The 16,938-nt window shown below is 37.6% G+C and overlaps 1 protein-coding gene across 2 annotated transcripts in view; it reads right to left on the reverse strand.

Annotated features, from left to right (window-relative positions):
- Positions 1 to 13,275, reverse strand: part of wls (Wnt ligand secretion mediator) — a 43,096-nt gene extending 29,821 nt beyond the window's left edge. Inside the window, 2 exon segments of one of the 2 annotated variants that reach the window (NM_213146.3) lie at positions 3,154 to 3,429; positions 13,048 to 13,275. In NM_213146.3, the coding sequence (NP_998311.2) occupies positions 3,154 to 3,429; positions 13,048 to 13,153 (382 nt within the window). In that variant the 5' untranslated portion in view covers positions 13,154 to 13,275. 2 annotated transcript variants of the gene reach the window in all.
- Positions 13,276 to 16,938: the final 3,663 nt, after the last annotated feature.

Below are 16,938 nucleotides of genomic sequence, written 5' to 3' on the forward strand. Positions count from 1 at the left end.
AAAAAAAAAAAAAAAGACTGGGATCTTTTTTTTTTTTAAATGTGATCTTAAAAATTGTGCTAATTTTATGCGCAACAAAGTTTCAGAATCTTGAAATGAGTTTGCACTTCCAAAAGCAAGGAAAGTATGCCCCGGGCTCTGTATGACACTTAACACAAAGAGCTGGTATAGAAGGCGTTATATGCAGCCTATGTAAAATCTTATATTGAGTCTCTCTTTAAGGGTGCTTTCACATCTGTAGTTCGCTTCATTTGGTCCAGACCAAGCGCAATAAATGATACATTGTTGCATCTTCTGCCGTCTTTGGGTCGTTTTCACACCACACTGCTGGCTTTGGTCCGAACCAGTTGAAACGATCCAAAATGCAGTCATCTGACAAAATCCACATCTCTCATTGGCCAGATGTTGTTAAACATATTTCCTAAACTGCTTATTGATTGGTCAGAATTCACGTGCGGGAAAATGCCAGTGAACTCCCGCAGGTAAACAAAACCTTTTACTCTGGAGGGACGACTGCGCTGGCTGATTGTATCCCTGCTTTAGACAAACTATACATTACGAAAATGAAGCGTGGCCGCGGCTGGAAAACAGTGTTTAATGCATCGCTCGTCACTTCAGGAGGAGCCGTTAATAAATTTAGCTAAACTGCATCTTGCGGAAATATTACCAACGATCCATCAGGTAATGTTTTCCCCTCTCTCTCTCTCTCTGTTGGTAAAGCACTGTCAACAAATATTTTTCCTCCATATCCCATAATGCACAGCGCATTAGCCTACGGCAGCTGAATTAGTCCAAAACGTGCAGTACTTTTTTGCGGTTGGACCTGTTTTAGTACGGATCATATTCTCACCACAAACAAACCGCTCCAGGGTTTGTTTGAAAGCGTATCGAGACCACCTCTTCAAACAGGTCTCGGTACGCTTATTTGGTCCGATTTTGGTGCTCACTCGAGTACGATTGCTGCATTTCCACCTGCCCAAACGAACCGTACCAAAAGGGGAAACGAACTCTAGTGCGATTCAATCTAACTAAATAAGGCAGGTGTGAAAGCACCCTTAAGTCGATCACAAATAAAAGTGGATCTAAGGGTGCTTTCACATCTGTAGTTTGTTACATGTGGTCCGGAACAAGGGCAATAAATGATACATTGTAGCAGCAGTTCCATTAGCATTTTCCTGCACGTGAATTCTGACCAATCCATAAGCAGTTTAGGAATTATGTTCAACAACATCTGGCCAATGAGTGATGTGGATTTTGGAGAAACCGGAGCAACCGCACGAAACCCACACAAACACAGGGAGAACATGAAAACTCCACACAGAAACGCCAACTGACCCAGCCGAGGCTCAAACCAGTGACCTTCTTGCTGTGAGGCGACAGCACTACCAAGTGCGCCACTGCGTTGCCCCTATGTATTCTATCATTTAAAGCTAATTTTCTCCCTATATTTGTAACAGTTACAATAGGCTTATACACACACACACACACACACACACACACACACACACACACACACACACACACACACACACACACACACACACAATTAAACTGCTCCTGATGAACAGATTAAATAGTTTGGGGTCATTTTGGTAGTGGGGTGTCCTGTATTTTTACATCCAAATGGTATGGTACATAACAATATCCATGACTTCTATAGTTTTTTTTTCCTACATCTGGGAAAATATTTTCTCCAGTGCACAACAGATAACAGGAGCTCTTTCATTTTTATAAAAGCTGATTTTATAGGTGTATCTTTATTTGCGAAATGGCAGTGAAACCAGACAACAGGACTACATTGCTTTTTATTATCCTCCAATTGTCTGTGCCAAAGCCTTGAGCAAATCCCCCCTACCTGCATGCTGCTGACTAAATCCTTATTGAGGTCCCTCAGGCTCTGACTACAACAGTGAGAAAACAGGCCATCCATCATTGTTAGTCCTCTCACAGCATGTGAGAAATCCAATCTACTTTTGGGTGAATAGAATGGGAAATTCCTCTGGGAGTTCATGCGTCCCTGCTTACACTTTCAGCACAATGACGAAGAGCTCATAAGCTTATAAACCGTATAGCCATTTCATGTTTGTGTTTGAGGCAGAGGTGTGCTTTATAAACAGGCAGAAACAGGTGCCGTTTACACTAGTGCGATTTCATTTGAAAACATGTTTTTGTGTGTGTGTGTGTAGGTGTGTGTGTGTGTGTGTGTGTGTGTGTGTGTTTTTACAGATCTACAGACTGGCGTCTACAATGCTCCGGCATCTTCGACCAATGAAGATGATGCGTTTTGAAAATGCTGAAGGCCACATTTTAGTTTGGAAATGCTGGTGTTCCATCGCAGTATAGATGGACTGAAATGCAGTATAGATGCCAGCAGTGTGATCAGTAATATGTCGTTTAATGGTGCATCATAATATCGAGAAACAATATTAAAAAGCAAGTGACAATGCATATCGCTGATGTAAACAATATGATTGTGATATTGAGCTCATTTCATCCAAGTTAGCTTTTTTTTTTTAGGTATAATAATATTTTTCTAAAGGTATAATAATGCATTTTTAAGCTATACTTCACTTGTATGCATGTAAATTTCACCTTGATTTACAATTAGAGCTGAATGATATTTTAACCTAAAATAGCATTTAAGATTTAACAAAAGTTGCGATTGTCTTGCATATTATCTGAGGAAAGTAAGATGTTATCAGTAGTAAATTTCCTCTGAAGGCCAGAAAGAGCTCTCTCCCTTCCTCCCTCCGTGCTTTCAGGTTTAATATTACCAACATTTACTACAGAAGGTTGTAGTTCATCGAAAAGCTACGCAAACAGCTGTTAATAAAAATTGCAGAATGATTATTTGTGATTATTTTAGTTTTATTATTTAACTATTGCGTGACGATATCATATGCAATAGTGTTTCCTCTAGGATTTTTTCCAACTGTGTCGGCAGAAAATATTGTATTGTGAGTTCAGCATGAAGATAAATATTGAACTGTTTACACTATACAGTGGGGGAGGTTACAGTTACAAAGCAGAACATTATTAATCTGTTTTTAAATCGCCAATATGGATGAGGAGGGTTTTCATTCTAAAAATGCCATAATAAAGCTAAAACATAACCAGTGTGTGTGAGCTTATGGCTTTATTCTCATTACTCACCAATCTGGTTTTGAATTTTGAAGGCGATGTCGAAATGGAGGATCAACAACAGGAACTGAAACCAGGTACTCATCTCTGTGTTGGGCGGGGGAATGTGGATGGCAAACACGATATTGTTAGCCTCGATTTTCTTGACCATGGCCTCATCAAAGTCTTTGATCTTGCTGCACTGGTCCGGGCCCCATGGCGTGAACCACTTGGGGTTCTTATGGTGGGTCTTCTCATTGTCCACACACTTGGTGGCCAGATAGGAAACGGCAGCGGTGGGGCTCGGAGCTGTGAAAACAGATTTATAGATTATGATTATGAATAAATTATAAGGGTGTCACGATCCTAGAAATCCTCTATTCGATTACATTTTCGATTCTAAAGGCACGATTCGATTTTCGATTATGAATAATTAAATAATGACCAATTAATTATTTGTAGCCTACCGTTTAAACTACCTGACCTGCATGGTCTTTGTTTTACCCATAAACAAATCATACAGTAAATGAATAAAGGCAAGATACACACATAATTACCACCTGTCAATCAGTTTTACTGCGGGACTTGTGAATAGGCAGTGATCTGTGTCGTTATAATGGCGTCGGTAAAAAAGACGCACAACCAACATGAACCAGTCAACAGTAGCTGAGGTGTTCGCTAAAATGACTAAGTACAAGTGAGTGAAAGATTGAAGCAGTCCTCTTACTGCCTGGACCTGCTGTCTCGAGCGCATGGCTGTGTGTGCGTCTGTGTGGTCACGTGATGTGCATTTTCAGAGGTAGAGGGGAAGGAGGGCTGCTCAGAAATGCTACACGCCACTGTGTATGTCAAATCGTTGTCGTTCTAAAATAGTTGATTAACCATTTCTGATGCTGTACAAATACTTTGCCTATTTAGATTTCGTCCTCCGAGTGTTTAGTAAAGTTTTTCTGAGTCGTTTATTTTAAAATTATTTATTATTTAATATTTATCTCACTCTCGCGACTGTGCGCATAAAATTAACGACAGGTTTAAAGAGCGAAAGGAAAAGATAAATCTCTAACATTTAAAAAAAAACCTGGCCGGTGTGGGTCTCCAGAGTGGGGATTTCCAGAGCATGTGAGATTCTTTTGGAGTTTTGGCAGTCCTCGGGCAGTACAAAATATGTAAACAAGAGAAATTTTCAAATACGTAATCGATCGAGGATGTTTGATTATAGTGGATAGATTTTTTTTTAAAAAGTGTGAAAGTATGTGTGTCCCAAAGATGAACAGATGCCAGATGTGATTGAAAAGACATAAGGGTGAGTAATTAATAACTTAATTTTTGGGTGAACTATCTATTTAAAAGTCCTCATTTTATGTTCAGAAGTCATAAATAATGAATTCAGCTTTGCCTGTACATGTTTTTGACTCTCAAAGTGCTGGTAGATATTAAAAGGTCTGCCATTTTAGCTTAAAATATGCTCACTTGTATCTTGCATGTCCTGAGTGCGAGTAAACGAAGGGCAAATGTTCATTTTTGCATGAACTATCATTTTAATAATATCCTTTTAACACTGTCCTCAAGCCATACAGGCTGGTTCACATTCTCTCTCACTTCCTGGTCATTTGCACAGTTTAGATGTCCTCGATGACCCAGGAAGAGCTCTATTGACTCGTACTTAACAAACTACCAAGACCGGCCTCCTGAATGGAGGAGCAAGCCTGTCTGTACTTTCTCATGCTAATGACCCCTCTTAGAAAGAGTGTATCAGAGAGTCACTTTACGAGTCTTGTATTCATTGTCTAGCTTTGTGTTTTATTGTATGCACTACTCATCCAAAGTTTGGCGCTGGTGATATTTGAATAGTTTTTAAAATGTGCCTTGTGTTGAGCAAGTCCTCATTTATTTGATCAAAGATAAATATGATAATTGTCACATTCTTGCAATAGACAGGGCTCAACAATAAGGACTGCCCAGTGGCCCAGGGCCAGTGTGAGAGACACTTGGGACAGTAGACAGGATCATTACTGGCCCGATTGGGACAGTGCTGCCTTGTCACTAACATTTAATTTGTCTGTGACTATTTGTCAATTGCATGCATTTTAAGTTTGTGCTTTTAAGTCTTTAAACAATACCTTCTCCGTGATATTGTAAACACCATATTGCTTTCTGTTTCCTTTTATCTGATTTTATGTTTTGAGCATGCTATTTTTTTCCGTAACCTGGCAACAACCAGTACAGCGAAGAAACGGCAACATGGCGGCAGCATCAAATTATAGGGCTAAAAGAAAATGTCTGTTTTTAATGTCTTGAGAGCAGATATTTACGTGTGAACAACGCAACAAAAAAAATTAAGTGATGTTTTGCAAAGTTTGCCGTCAGTTTGACAAGTCACACACCGTTTGTTCAATAATTTCGAACCACAATAAAATATTTCCACATTTTCCATACTCCTCTTTTTGTTTGCATAACACTTTTATTAACAAATTTTTAAGTATTGAAATTCTAGATTCGCAGACTTTATTTTTGACACATTATTTAAAATATGCGGCTAAAACATGGCTATTAACTTCCCTTTTTTTTTTGGTGGGGCCAGTGAAAATTTTGGCAGGGCAAGTAAAAATCTGAACCACTTGCCCGATTGGACCAGTAGAAAAAATCCTTAGCGTTGAACCCTTCAATAGAGTAGCTTGGCATTTGCAGTAGTTTTTAAAATGTAATTATTTTTGATTACTAAATATTTAGCATCATTAATCAAGTCTTCAGTGTCACATGATCCTTCTGAAAGCATTATAACATCCCGATCAGTGCTTTTTACCTCTTATTATTATCAATATTGAAATGAATTAGTGCTAGCTATTTAAAATTATAAAATAGTCAGAACATTTTTTATACTATTTTGAACAATATTTACAAAAGATTATTTTAATAATAGATGTGTAATTTACATACAAGATGAATATGTACTGAATATTTTTAAATCACAATTTTAGTGCGTAATACTTGCTGTGTAAAAGTGTTTTTTTTTCTCTTATTCTTTTACACATGCATTATCTAGAAAACCGAACTCTTATTTATGTATTTAAACAATTTCAAAATTACAATATCTACAAATTACGTAATGTAAATGCATTTTCTAAATAACTTGAAAAAAGTATATAGAAGTACGTAGGACAGATAATTTGCTTAATTATTTCTTCTGCTTACGTGTAAACCTTGTATTATTAGCTGTTATTAAATAGACTCCAGGGCTCGCAAAATCCGGTAGCCTGAAGTCCACGGGCTTTGCTTTTTCAGTCGGGCTAGAAAATCTATCTCAAAAGTTAAAAATGTGATGATTGTGTGTGTGCTGTGCTGCTGATACGTCAGAAATAAATCTACTTTTCACTTGGGAAAAGCCACAATATAAATAATTACCATCCAAATCAATGTGCGGCACTGAAGCACACAAACACTCGTCACTCACACAGAGATCCCAGTGGCACAAAGATTCAAATACAGAAATAGTCTGAGCCAGGCTTTAAATTTAATAATCAGACATCAATATGATCATGTTATATTTAAAACCAATTTGACATGTCTATACCAGCAGCATAACATTCAACTGAACATCCTGATTTGCCTCGTTAGCTTTCACATGTCAAGATGTTTTGCTCAGCACCAAATAATGACTTAAAGTATCCAATGTTTTTAAAACATGACATTTATTCATGGACGATTAAAAAAAATTTAATAAACGTATATTAAATTTTTATCTCAGAATAGAACTATACAGTTTAATAGGATGTCTTCTTTTTTTTGTTTGTAAACAACTAGTATTACATCATGAGGCCTGTCTATATCTAAAATATCATATCTTAATGCAATTCCATTGCTTCCCACACATAGACTTTACTTGGGTGGGCCGCCCAGGTGTATTAACAGCCGCCCAAGTATATTTACTAACAGATTTTTCCTATTACTATCACAAGCTGAGTCACAAATGGCACAACATACACAATGCACTCATGCACGTGTGTAACTCAATAGTATAGTATATGTAAGTAGTGCCATCCCAAACGGAGCACTAATTTCTTTTTTTACCAACCGTAAATTTAAACCGTTTCCCTGATGACGTTTGCCAAATTAGTGAAATAAATGACCAAACTACCAAATGATACCATCCGTGAGTTTAACTGCATTCACCATCAGGAGGCCGCTATAATATCTCTCTTAGGAGATTTTTACTATTTTAGATGAAAAACTTCATCCTGGATTGACCAATTCTACAGCGGGTAAACTAGCCTGCACCCGCCTGGCCTCAGACCATTGGGAAACTCAAAAGAGTCTTCTTCCAACATTGTGATCATTTCAATAAGTTTATTTCTTGTATGCAGATCCCATTCTCTTTGCCATTTATAATTCTTATATGAACAAATTATTGGCTTTAAGTTCAATGGAGGTATTGGACAAATTTTGAGATTTGAAATCTCGATTATCATCGAAAACAGTGTTTCTCAACCATGTTCCTGGAGGACCACCAACACTGCATGTTTTGGATCTCTCCTTTGTGTCACACCCATAACAGGCCTTTCAGTCTCCGCTAATGAGCTGATGATCGGAATCAGGTTAAGAAAACCTGGAAAATGTTCAGAGCTGGTAGTCCTCCAGGATTGTGGTTGAGAAACACTGTTTTCGATGATAATCTAAAATATCTTTAATAGGGTGAGTAATTAATAACAGTATATTCAATTTGGATTAACAAACTAATTGTTTAAAGTCAAATGACTGTGTCTGTGCAAGACACTGAACGTTATTTTTAAGATTAACAACTTAAATCCACCGACATGAGTTGATTCAGAACTGGCGTGTGAGCTTCTGCATAATGACATATTCACAATCATACACAAAAGCTGACAATAGGGTTTCCATCCTAACATTAAGAGAATATTTATAAAGTTCACCAAAAAAAAAAGCAAAAAGTGAATTAGGCGCATTTCCATCAAGTTGTTTGAGCAGCTGACTGCAGTATGGGGAACCTATTGACCTTTTTCTCAAATGCGGAAGTGCTCCCATTTTCACGACTGTTTTAAAACTTCCGATTCAGTCGCCTATGGGAGAAATGACTAGGAATAATAAACCCTAGAAAACAATCAAACTGCTTTCTCTACAAACAAATGTTTGCATGACTTTACAGACCAAGTAGAATAATATAATAAGAAAATATCAGTTTGCAACATCAAACTGCAAAATGAGCAGTTTTCAATGTTTAAAAATGAATGGAAGTGATTGAGATCGGAAGTCTCGAACCAAAAAGATTCAAGTGGCTGCGCCCGCTCGTCGACGAAGAATAAGGTGAATAACCAGCAGTATACCAAGCAAGCATAATGGTGATTAGTCATGTGGATGTAATGTTCATGATGTCAGAATTAATTTTGCAAATATGTTTTCAATCTTCCTTCACTCGCATTAACTCTTGTATCATAAATCTGAAACCACCTCAAGCGAGCACTTTTTCACCCAAAATCAAGTTTTCCATTGACTCCTTTCTCATGCGATACTTTAAAATGTGCATGGAAACCCAACTACTGTTTGTTGGCAACAGAGTGAGGATGTTTGTGCTGTATTTTCTTATAACTGTTAGATTATGTGCATGCGCACCCTCAATTGGGAGTACTAACAGATTCCCAACATATATTATACACCAGTGGTTCCCAAACTTTTTTCATTAAGTACCACCTCAGAAAAAAAATTGTCTCACCAATAGGGTTGTAACAATATACCGGTATGACGGTTTACCACGATTTGAACGTGCACGATTATCATACCATGAACAATGGCATATCAACGGTTTTAACCCTTAAAGACCGAGACAGCCGCCCGCGGCTAAAATTAAGTATTGCTCTTAAATGTTTAATAACTTTTGATCCGCTGATCCGATTCATACAATTCAAAGATTGGCATAAAGAAGAGAATCTCAGCTTTCCAGTGCTGTATCACATAACATTCGCGGACTCCGGAGTCAGTGCGGTTACGTCATCAACATTTGACAACGCTGATTTGACAAAGAAACGCTCGTCACTGTGTCTCCGGACAAATCAGACATGATACATTGATGCATTGTCCCTCCTCCATGCCCCGATTGGTTCAAACTCGCTATATCACAACCAATAAGCATAGGTTTCGCTTTTGTTTGTGGACCAAGCTTTTTGAACAACACGGAATGAGAGATAGGCATACATTTATGCGCGGCTAAATAAAACGCAAAAAAAAAAAAGTTTTGCATGAAATAATTCTCATACTAAGTACTTTTGCATGCACAGCAGCACAGAAACATGACAAAACAGTGACACAGCAAAGACGAACTGCTGCTCTTGCTGTTTTCAAAAGACGCAAATGAAGATGCAGCTGTTTGTCTGCATTGCAGACAACCATATCCAAATCCATATCCACAGACAACCATATCTATGCTGGCACATAAAACCTAAGGATGTTCCATATTGAATCTAGTTTCGTTATGTAACTATTTATAGTATAGTAAATATTTATATCTATTTTTTACTGAGGATTTGCACCATGTTTATTTGGACTTTATTTGGACTTTGACACATTATTTATTATTTTCTTATTTTTATTTGTTCATTGTAAGTGGTTTTGTTTATAGTAACTAAAAATATATTATTTAGAAAAAGTCAAATTTGCTTCACTGTTCTATTATTTTGTAACATTTGTAACATACCGTATACCGCGAAACCGTCAAACCGTGGTATTGTTTTAGACGATTATCATACCGTGAAAAATTCATACCGTTACAACCCTACTCACCAAATACCACCAAAATAAGCAGTATTGAAATACAGTAGCGTAGTAGGCCCAGTAAAGCAGCTACAACTCTGCAGTTAAAAAACGTGGCAGATTACCTCAGAAATATAGGCCATATGTTAAATTATACATCTATCATTATATGTTACTTATACATCATTTTTGAAAGATTTTGAAATGTGTGTAGCATGTACATGACATATTTTATTCCTCTGCGTACCACTAGAACGAAGCCTGCGTACCACTAGTGGAACACGTACCACAGTTAGAGAACCACTGATATACACGCTTATGACGGAAACAGGGGCGGACTGGGACAAAAACTCAGCCCTGGCACTGTAGCTACACAAATTACCACACCGACACAAATTACCACACCGACACAGCCCCACCCACGGACACGCACATTCACTATTTATTTTGGTGTACAGATGGTGAAATAATATGACATTCTTGCCAGATTTTGATTATGTCCAGGTAACCTCGGATTGGGTCGGCCCATCTTGAAACCAGGCGGCAATTGCCGATTGGGCCAAATGCTTAACATTTATTATTATTATCATCATCATCATAATAGCATCTAGCAAGAGATAAAAGCTGTCTTCACTTAAAAACAATACATATAAAAAAATTTAAAAAAACTGAACGGCCCACATTTAAAAATTGGTCCGGCCCTTCTGGCATTTGCCAGAATTGCCACATGGCCAGTCCGCCCCTGGACGGAAAGCTCAGGCTTCAGGTTGTCATGAACATGTTCAGGATTGTTTGACAAGGATGTGAATTAAAGGTAACAATGTTGTAAATAACGTTAACTTTACAGCACAGACCAATCATTTCACTTCATAAGCACTCAATGTATCATCAAGAGCTATAGGCACTAATTTTGTTTTGACTGTATATGCTTTTTTGGTTCTGCGAGTACATTTAGACACACATTTGCCTTTTACGAATCACCAAAAACCACAGTTCCAGTTAAAAAATCGTCTTTAATGTTCTCCTGAAGAAAAATACTCAGCAACATCTTGAATGGCTTGAGATTAACAGCAAAAAATATTTTTGGATGTCCTTTTTACATAAGCGAGAGCACTATTAAAAATGTTAAATCCGAAAGGCTAATAAGGTATTTACAAATTGCTCTTCTCTCAATTGGAGCTCACATTAAACAAACAAAATGACCTAGATTAACAGTCTCTGAGTTCAATTATTCGTTGAGCCATAATTCGAAGATCTAACCATCTCAAAATCCCAACATAAAAATGATAGTGGCCTTTCGGCCCGGTGACCTCATGCCGTGTTTTAGATGTCCAATAACAGGGCAAGCAGCGTGCCTTTCTACTCAATTACCCCGGCTGCCACCAGCCACCGAACAAACACAAAGGAATCCTGCTTCATTAAATCAATCGCAGGCAAGAATAGCCAAAGCAAGCTAATTTATCACCATTTATCCAAATTCTGTAAGAGACCCAGAAACGATTCCTTTCCTATTTAAACCAAAAAGGAAGTCTGAGGTTTGAAGTCTGTTGTTGTCAGATGGAACAATTTAAATGGAAAAGAACACTCAGGAGGGAAACTCTGGATGAGTACTATCAAAAAAGGCAACAAAACAAGAATGTTTGTCAGAAAGCAGGAGCTGGAAGAGCTAGGGGGCACAGAGGAGGGGAGGGCTTGTCTGTTCAGAGGGAAGATCAAAGAAAAGTTCTAGAGATGCACCTCCTTTAACCCTTTAATGGCTGAAAAGTGTCCTCTTTTCTGCAAGACTGGCACAATTTACAGTAGCATGAGACAAAGATGAGATTTTTGTCATAGAAGAATGCAAATTTAAATATTTATTCTAAAATGTACTTATCTAAACATGCGCATAAATGGTCACAATTTATTTCGTAATTGAATCCATCCATGGCTATATTAGTTGCAAAAGTCAGGTTAGACATTTCCAAAATGAGAGGATTTTTTATAATAATCTTTAATAAGATTATTTTTCTTCCAAAACAACAACTTTAGAACTAAACCTGGATGCATTGGTAAAAATCCTCCTTATGTTAGCAACAGAATTTTAAAAAGTCTTTGAAAAAGTTATAAAAGAGATCATATTTTCATGTGGGGAATAAATAAAGCTATTACACTTGTTTTGATTCTTGAATGCCAATTTTGGAGCATATAAATGTCATTAAAATGATCAATTTTTATAAACCTTGTTGTTAAAAGAAATGTTAAGCAACTTAGCCACAGTCAAAAGGTCCATAATATCATACTATGACTGGTTGTGAAGTTGTTGCTTAATTACCATATTAAGGTTCTCTTAGTTTACAAGAAAAACTTTCAGTTAAAGAGATAGTTAACACAAAAATAAATTCTGTAATCATTTTCAAACCCTCACTTGGTCTAAACCTTTACAGCTTTTTTCTTCTGTTGAACAGAAAAGAAGATATTCTGAAGAACACTTGGAAACCTGTAACCATTGACTTTCCTTTGTTTTTCCTACTATGAATGTCAACGGTTACAGGCTTTCAGCTTTCTACAAATTATCTTCTTCGGTGTAGAATAAAGAAACTCCTAAAGGTTTGAAACCACTAAAGGGTGAGTAACGTTAAATTACTATTTTTTAGGTGAACTATCCTTTTAACGTGATTTTAAAGTTGTTTAATTTGTTTCGATTAATTAAACGATTTTTCCATACAGTAACGTTACAAAAAACTGCCAAATAATTATACATGTGTTTTACCCTGAGCAAAAGTGAACGACAAATACACTGTTTTATAGTCAAATTCAAGCTGAACTGGCTTTAAACAAGCCTCGAGTGTCTCTCCGTCCAGTTCCTCGTGGCATTTACAGGTAGCCGAATACAAAAAGATTCATCAAGGCTCAAAATACCGAGAAAAAAAAAATCACAGTCGGGTCTGCTCTTAAACTTCAGGCGGAACACGGAGAGCAGCAGCAGCACAAAGACTGCAGCAGTCGACGGGTGAAAATAAGCGCCCATCTTTGACACTCCTGTAACAAAGCCATTCCGCAACTTTTCGCCGCTTCCCTGAAGACTCTTTATTCTGGACAAAACCACCAAACTGGAAACACACTGTGCAGCAGTCGCCAACAAAGCCCGAACTATCAAATCAAGACAGATCTGTAAAAGTAGCTACTCACCAATCAGCCCTCCGACCATAAAGGAAAACGCTTGGAATAACATGAGAATCACTCCCAGAATCACCAACTTTTTGGTGCTCATATTCTCAATAATTGCCCCAGCCATTTTCAAAGTGCGTCTTCAGACAGGATTGAAAGCAAGCAGGCGAAATTCACGGCATCCAGGTGGACCAGTGCGCTGCCCGAGATTGAGAGCGCGTCTCAAACCCTAGTCAATTGCCTGCGTTGCGCGCTTCCTAGGGAACTTTAGGGGAAAGGGAGCGACCACGTGACCCGCCCTGCATCAGGAACTCAAGCGAGGAAAGTGCACGTGACGTCACACGGCCAGGCTCTCCGCCAGATGTGCGAAACTTTGAGGTGAATTTTTAGGGTTTCAGCGGTTTTCATTTTAAGACTGTGTATGAAAAACATTTGTTTGATAGTTTGATACGAAGCACATTTCATGTCATTTCAATTCTTCCTAAGTCTGTATTTGCGGCAGCATTGACAATAAGCTGACGTTGCACTGATCATAGAAATAAATGTAAATATCTATGAACACTTTAGAAAAAAATGTGTAGACTGGACAAAGATATTAAGAGCTTTTTAATAATAATTAAAATAATAATGATAATAACAATAGGCGACGCAGTGGAGCAGTAGGTAATGCTATCGCCTCACAGCAAGAAGGTCGCTGTTTTGAGCCTCGGTTGGGTTTGTTGGCGTTTCTGTGTGGAGTTTGCATGTTCTTCCTGCGTTCACGTGGGTTTCCTCCGGATGCTCCAGTTTCCTCCACAGTCCAAAGACATGCCGTACAGGTAAATTGGGTAAGCTAGCTAAATTGTTCATAGTGTATGAGTGTGCATGGATGTTTTCCAGAGATGGGTTGGAACTGGAAGGGCATCAGCTGCGTAAAACATATGCTGGATAAGTTGGCTGTTCATTCCGCTATGGCAACCCCAGATTAATAATAGTATTATTATTGTTGTTGTTGTTGTTGTTGTAATAATGTCAATCAGTTATAAACAAACACATTTACATCAACAACAATAATAGTTATAATAATTATACCTACAGTATATTGTAAAAGTAATAATAAAAACAATTGCATTGTTTATACACTAAATCACATCTGAAACACTGAAACAATATTATTATTATAATATTATTATTATAATAATAATGTCAATCAATAATAAACAAACACATTTACAACAACAATAAAAGTTATAATAACATTTTTCCTATTCAAGCAGACTTCATCCAATCTTTCATTTTATTCAATCATTCATTTTCTTTTCGGTTTAGTCCCTTTATTAATCCGGGGTCGCCACAATAGATGCCCTTCCAGCTGCAACCCATCATTGAAAAAATCCTCACACACTCATACGATATGGACATTTAGCCTACCCAATTCCCCTATACCACATGCCTTTGAACTTGTGGGGGAAACCGGAAAGAACACTGGGAGAACATGCAAACTCCACACAGAAAAGCTGTTTGATTATTATCTTATTATTATCTTATTGCTGTGAGTTAAACGTGCTACCCACTCTGGAACTACGTTGTCCTCTTTCATTTTAATTTGACATTATTTGTTTTATATTTATGTGAAGTTTATTCATAAACTAATTTCGAGAGGATCACGTGCTTATGATTTATCACGGCCGGTCTCTCATTTGCTAATCACTATCTTCCAATCATATGAGCCCTAAGCTACTATAAATAGCCACAGTTTTCAGTTCACTTTATCTTCGTTTGGAAGAAACCCCCCTCCTACCCTATTCGCCTCCTTTACCTCTGATTGGGCGGCATGGCGGCCCAGTGGTTAGCACTGTGAGCCCCACAGCAAGAACACTGCCAGCCCTGGTTCCACTGGACCGGTGGGTGTTTCTGTGTGGAGTTTGTATGTTCTCCCCGTGTCCGCGTGGGTTTTCCCCGGGTTCTCCGGTTTCCTCCCACCATCCGAAGACATTCAACATACATAACAACCAAGCTTTTGTCTAACCCCTTGTGTTCCCTTAGCTACCGCAGCAGGGGAGTTCTGAGATCCACCGAGCTCAGGCTCCCCTCTTGCTCTGCCAACGGGAGGAAGCCCCGGGCTCGAGGAGCCCTTGAGCTCGGGGCTCTCTCCCGGGACAGCATGCCAAACAAGCTTTTATAAATCATCAGCTAAGTGTGAACTCTTTAAATATATTTACATCTTTTTTTTATTAAGAGCTCAACTAAGAAATATTTGTTTTGACCAATGTAAAATTTGAAGGTTACTTAAGCAGGCCAGTGTATGTGTATTAAACAGAAACTCAATATGCTTTGTACTTTTTATGGCCATGAAAATTTTTTTTAAGGCAAATGATTTATATTTTATTGGTCCTAGTAATCAAATTTAGATGTGTGTCACCGACTCGGTCCCAGTCATTCCCCTCGCTGGCCAGCAGAGGCCGCCATCCCTGGATTTCTAAGCATTACATCATCCACCTAGACTGATTGTGCACACACCTGAACTGAATCCCAGTTAACGACCCACGTACCCTTTATAAGCCGCACTCAAACATTCACTCAGTGCGAAGTCTGCCTGCCCACGACCCAGGCCTGATACACGGACTCTGAATCATGCCGCCTGCCTCTGACCCATGCCTGGTAATCACTCTGTGTCTGTCAGCCGCCAGCCTTGAGACCATTGTTGCTACTGTTGATGTGTGTTTGCACCTTTGTGCATATTGAATGTTTGAGTAAGATTGTGATTAATAAATACTATATAATGGATCCCTCCGTGTCAGTCTCCTCGTTACAATGTGAAACCATTACCTGAAATATTTTTTTTAAATGCATGAATGAACGTTTTGATTGAAGCTACACTGGAGTGATTAGTTACTTAAAGCGAGTAAACCAATTGCCTCAAAAGCAATACGTTGACTTTACAAAAGTAATTTAATTAAACCCATTGCAACTTGGAACTGTTAAGTTGACTTAATTTGTATAATTATGCAAATCGTATTTTTTTTTCTTTTTCTTTTTTTTTTTAAAGCAAACTAATCCTTTTTTACAGTGTCAGACTATTTTAGCAAGTCTGTTTCCAAATAATTAATTGTAATTATCACAATATTACATATTTGGTGCTTCACTAAGTCTATAAAATCTAATTATAGTCTGTATTGCATTTAGAAGACACCGTGGAGTCTAGAAGAGCAGATTTATTTTACTCTATCATTTTGCTACACTCACAAAAATAAAGGTACATGAATTGTCTCAGGGGTGGTACCTTTTCAAAAGAAATTTGTACCTAGAAGGTCCATATTAATACCTTAAGGGTACATATTGGTACATAGAGTACAAAAGTGTTCCTCTTAAAATGTTTAGGTGCTAATATATACTTTTTAGGTACCAATATGTACCCTTCAAGTACAAATGTGTACCTTTTGAAATACCACCCCAGTAACAGTTCGCCTCGTACCTTCATTTCTGAGTGTAAATACAAAAAAGCTAGGGGAAAAAATCAATACAATAAAGGTGTATTGCGAAAAAATTGATTAGTTTACTTTAAGTACAATTCGCATAATTATAATTAAGCCAACTTAAAAGTTCCAGGTTGCATTGGGTTTACTTAATTTAATTTTGTAAAGTCAACGTGTTGCTTTTAAGGCAATTGGTTTACTCGCTTTAAGTAACTCATCACTTTTTACAGTTGATATCGTCTTGTTTAGAACAAAACAAGAATTTCAAATAACTGACTTTCTTCAACAAGACAAATATGCTGTGTACCAGGTTATATAAAACTGCTCTCATGAAGATAGAAAATATTGTTTTAGGAAAATGATTTACTTTTCATTGGCTCAAGTGATCAAATTTATATGTGAACTATTACCCAAATTTTTTTATTGCATGTATGAAAGTTTTTTTCCAGTGTGGTTT

The sequence above is a fragment of the Danio rerio genome, chromosome 2 (genome assembly GCF_052040795.2).
Source record: "Danio rerio strain M-AB ecotype USA chromosome 2, GRCz13ab, whole genome shotgun sequence".
Lineage (NCBI taxonomy): Eukaryota > Metazoa > Chordata > Actinopteri > Cypriniformes > Danionidae > Danio > Danio rerio.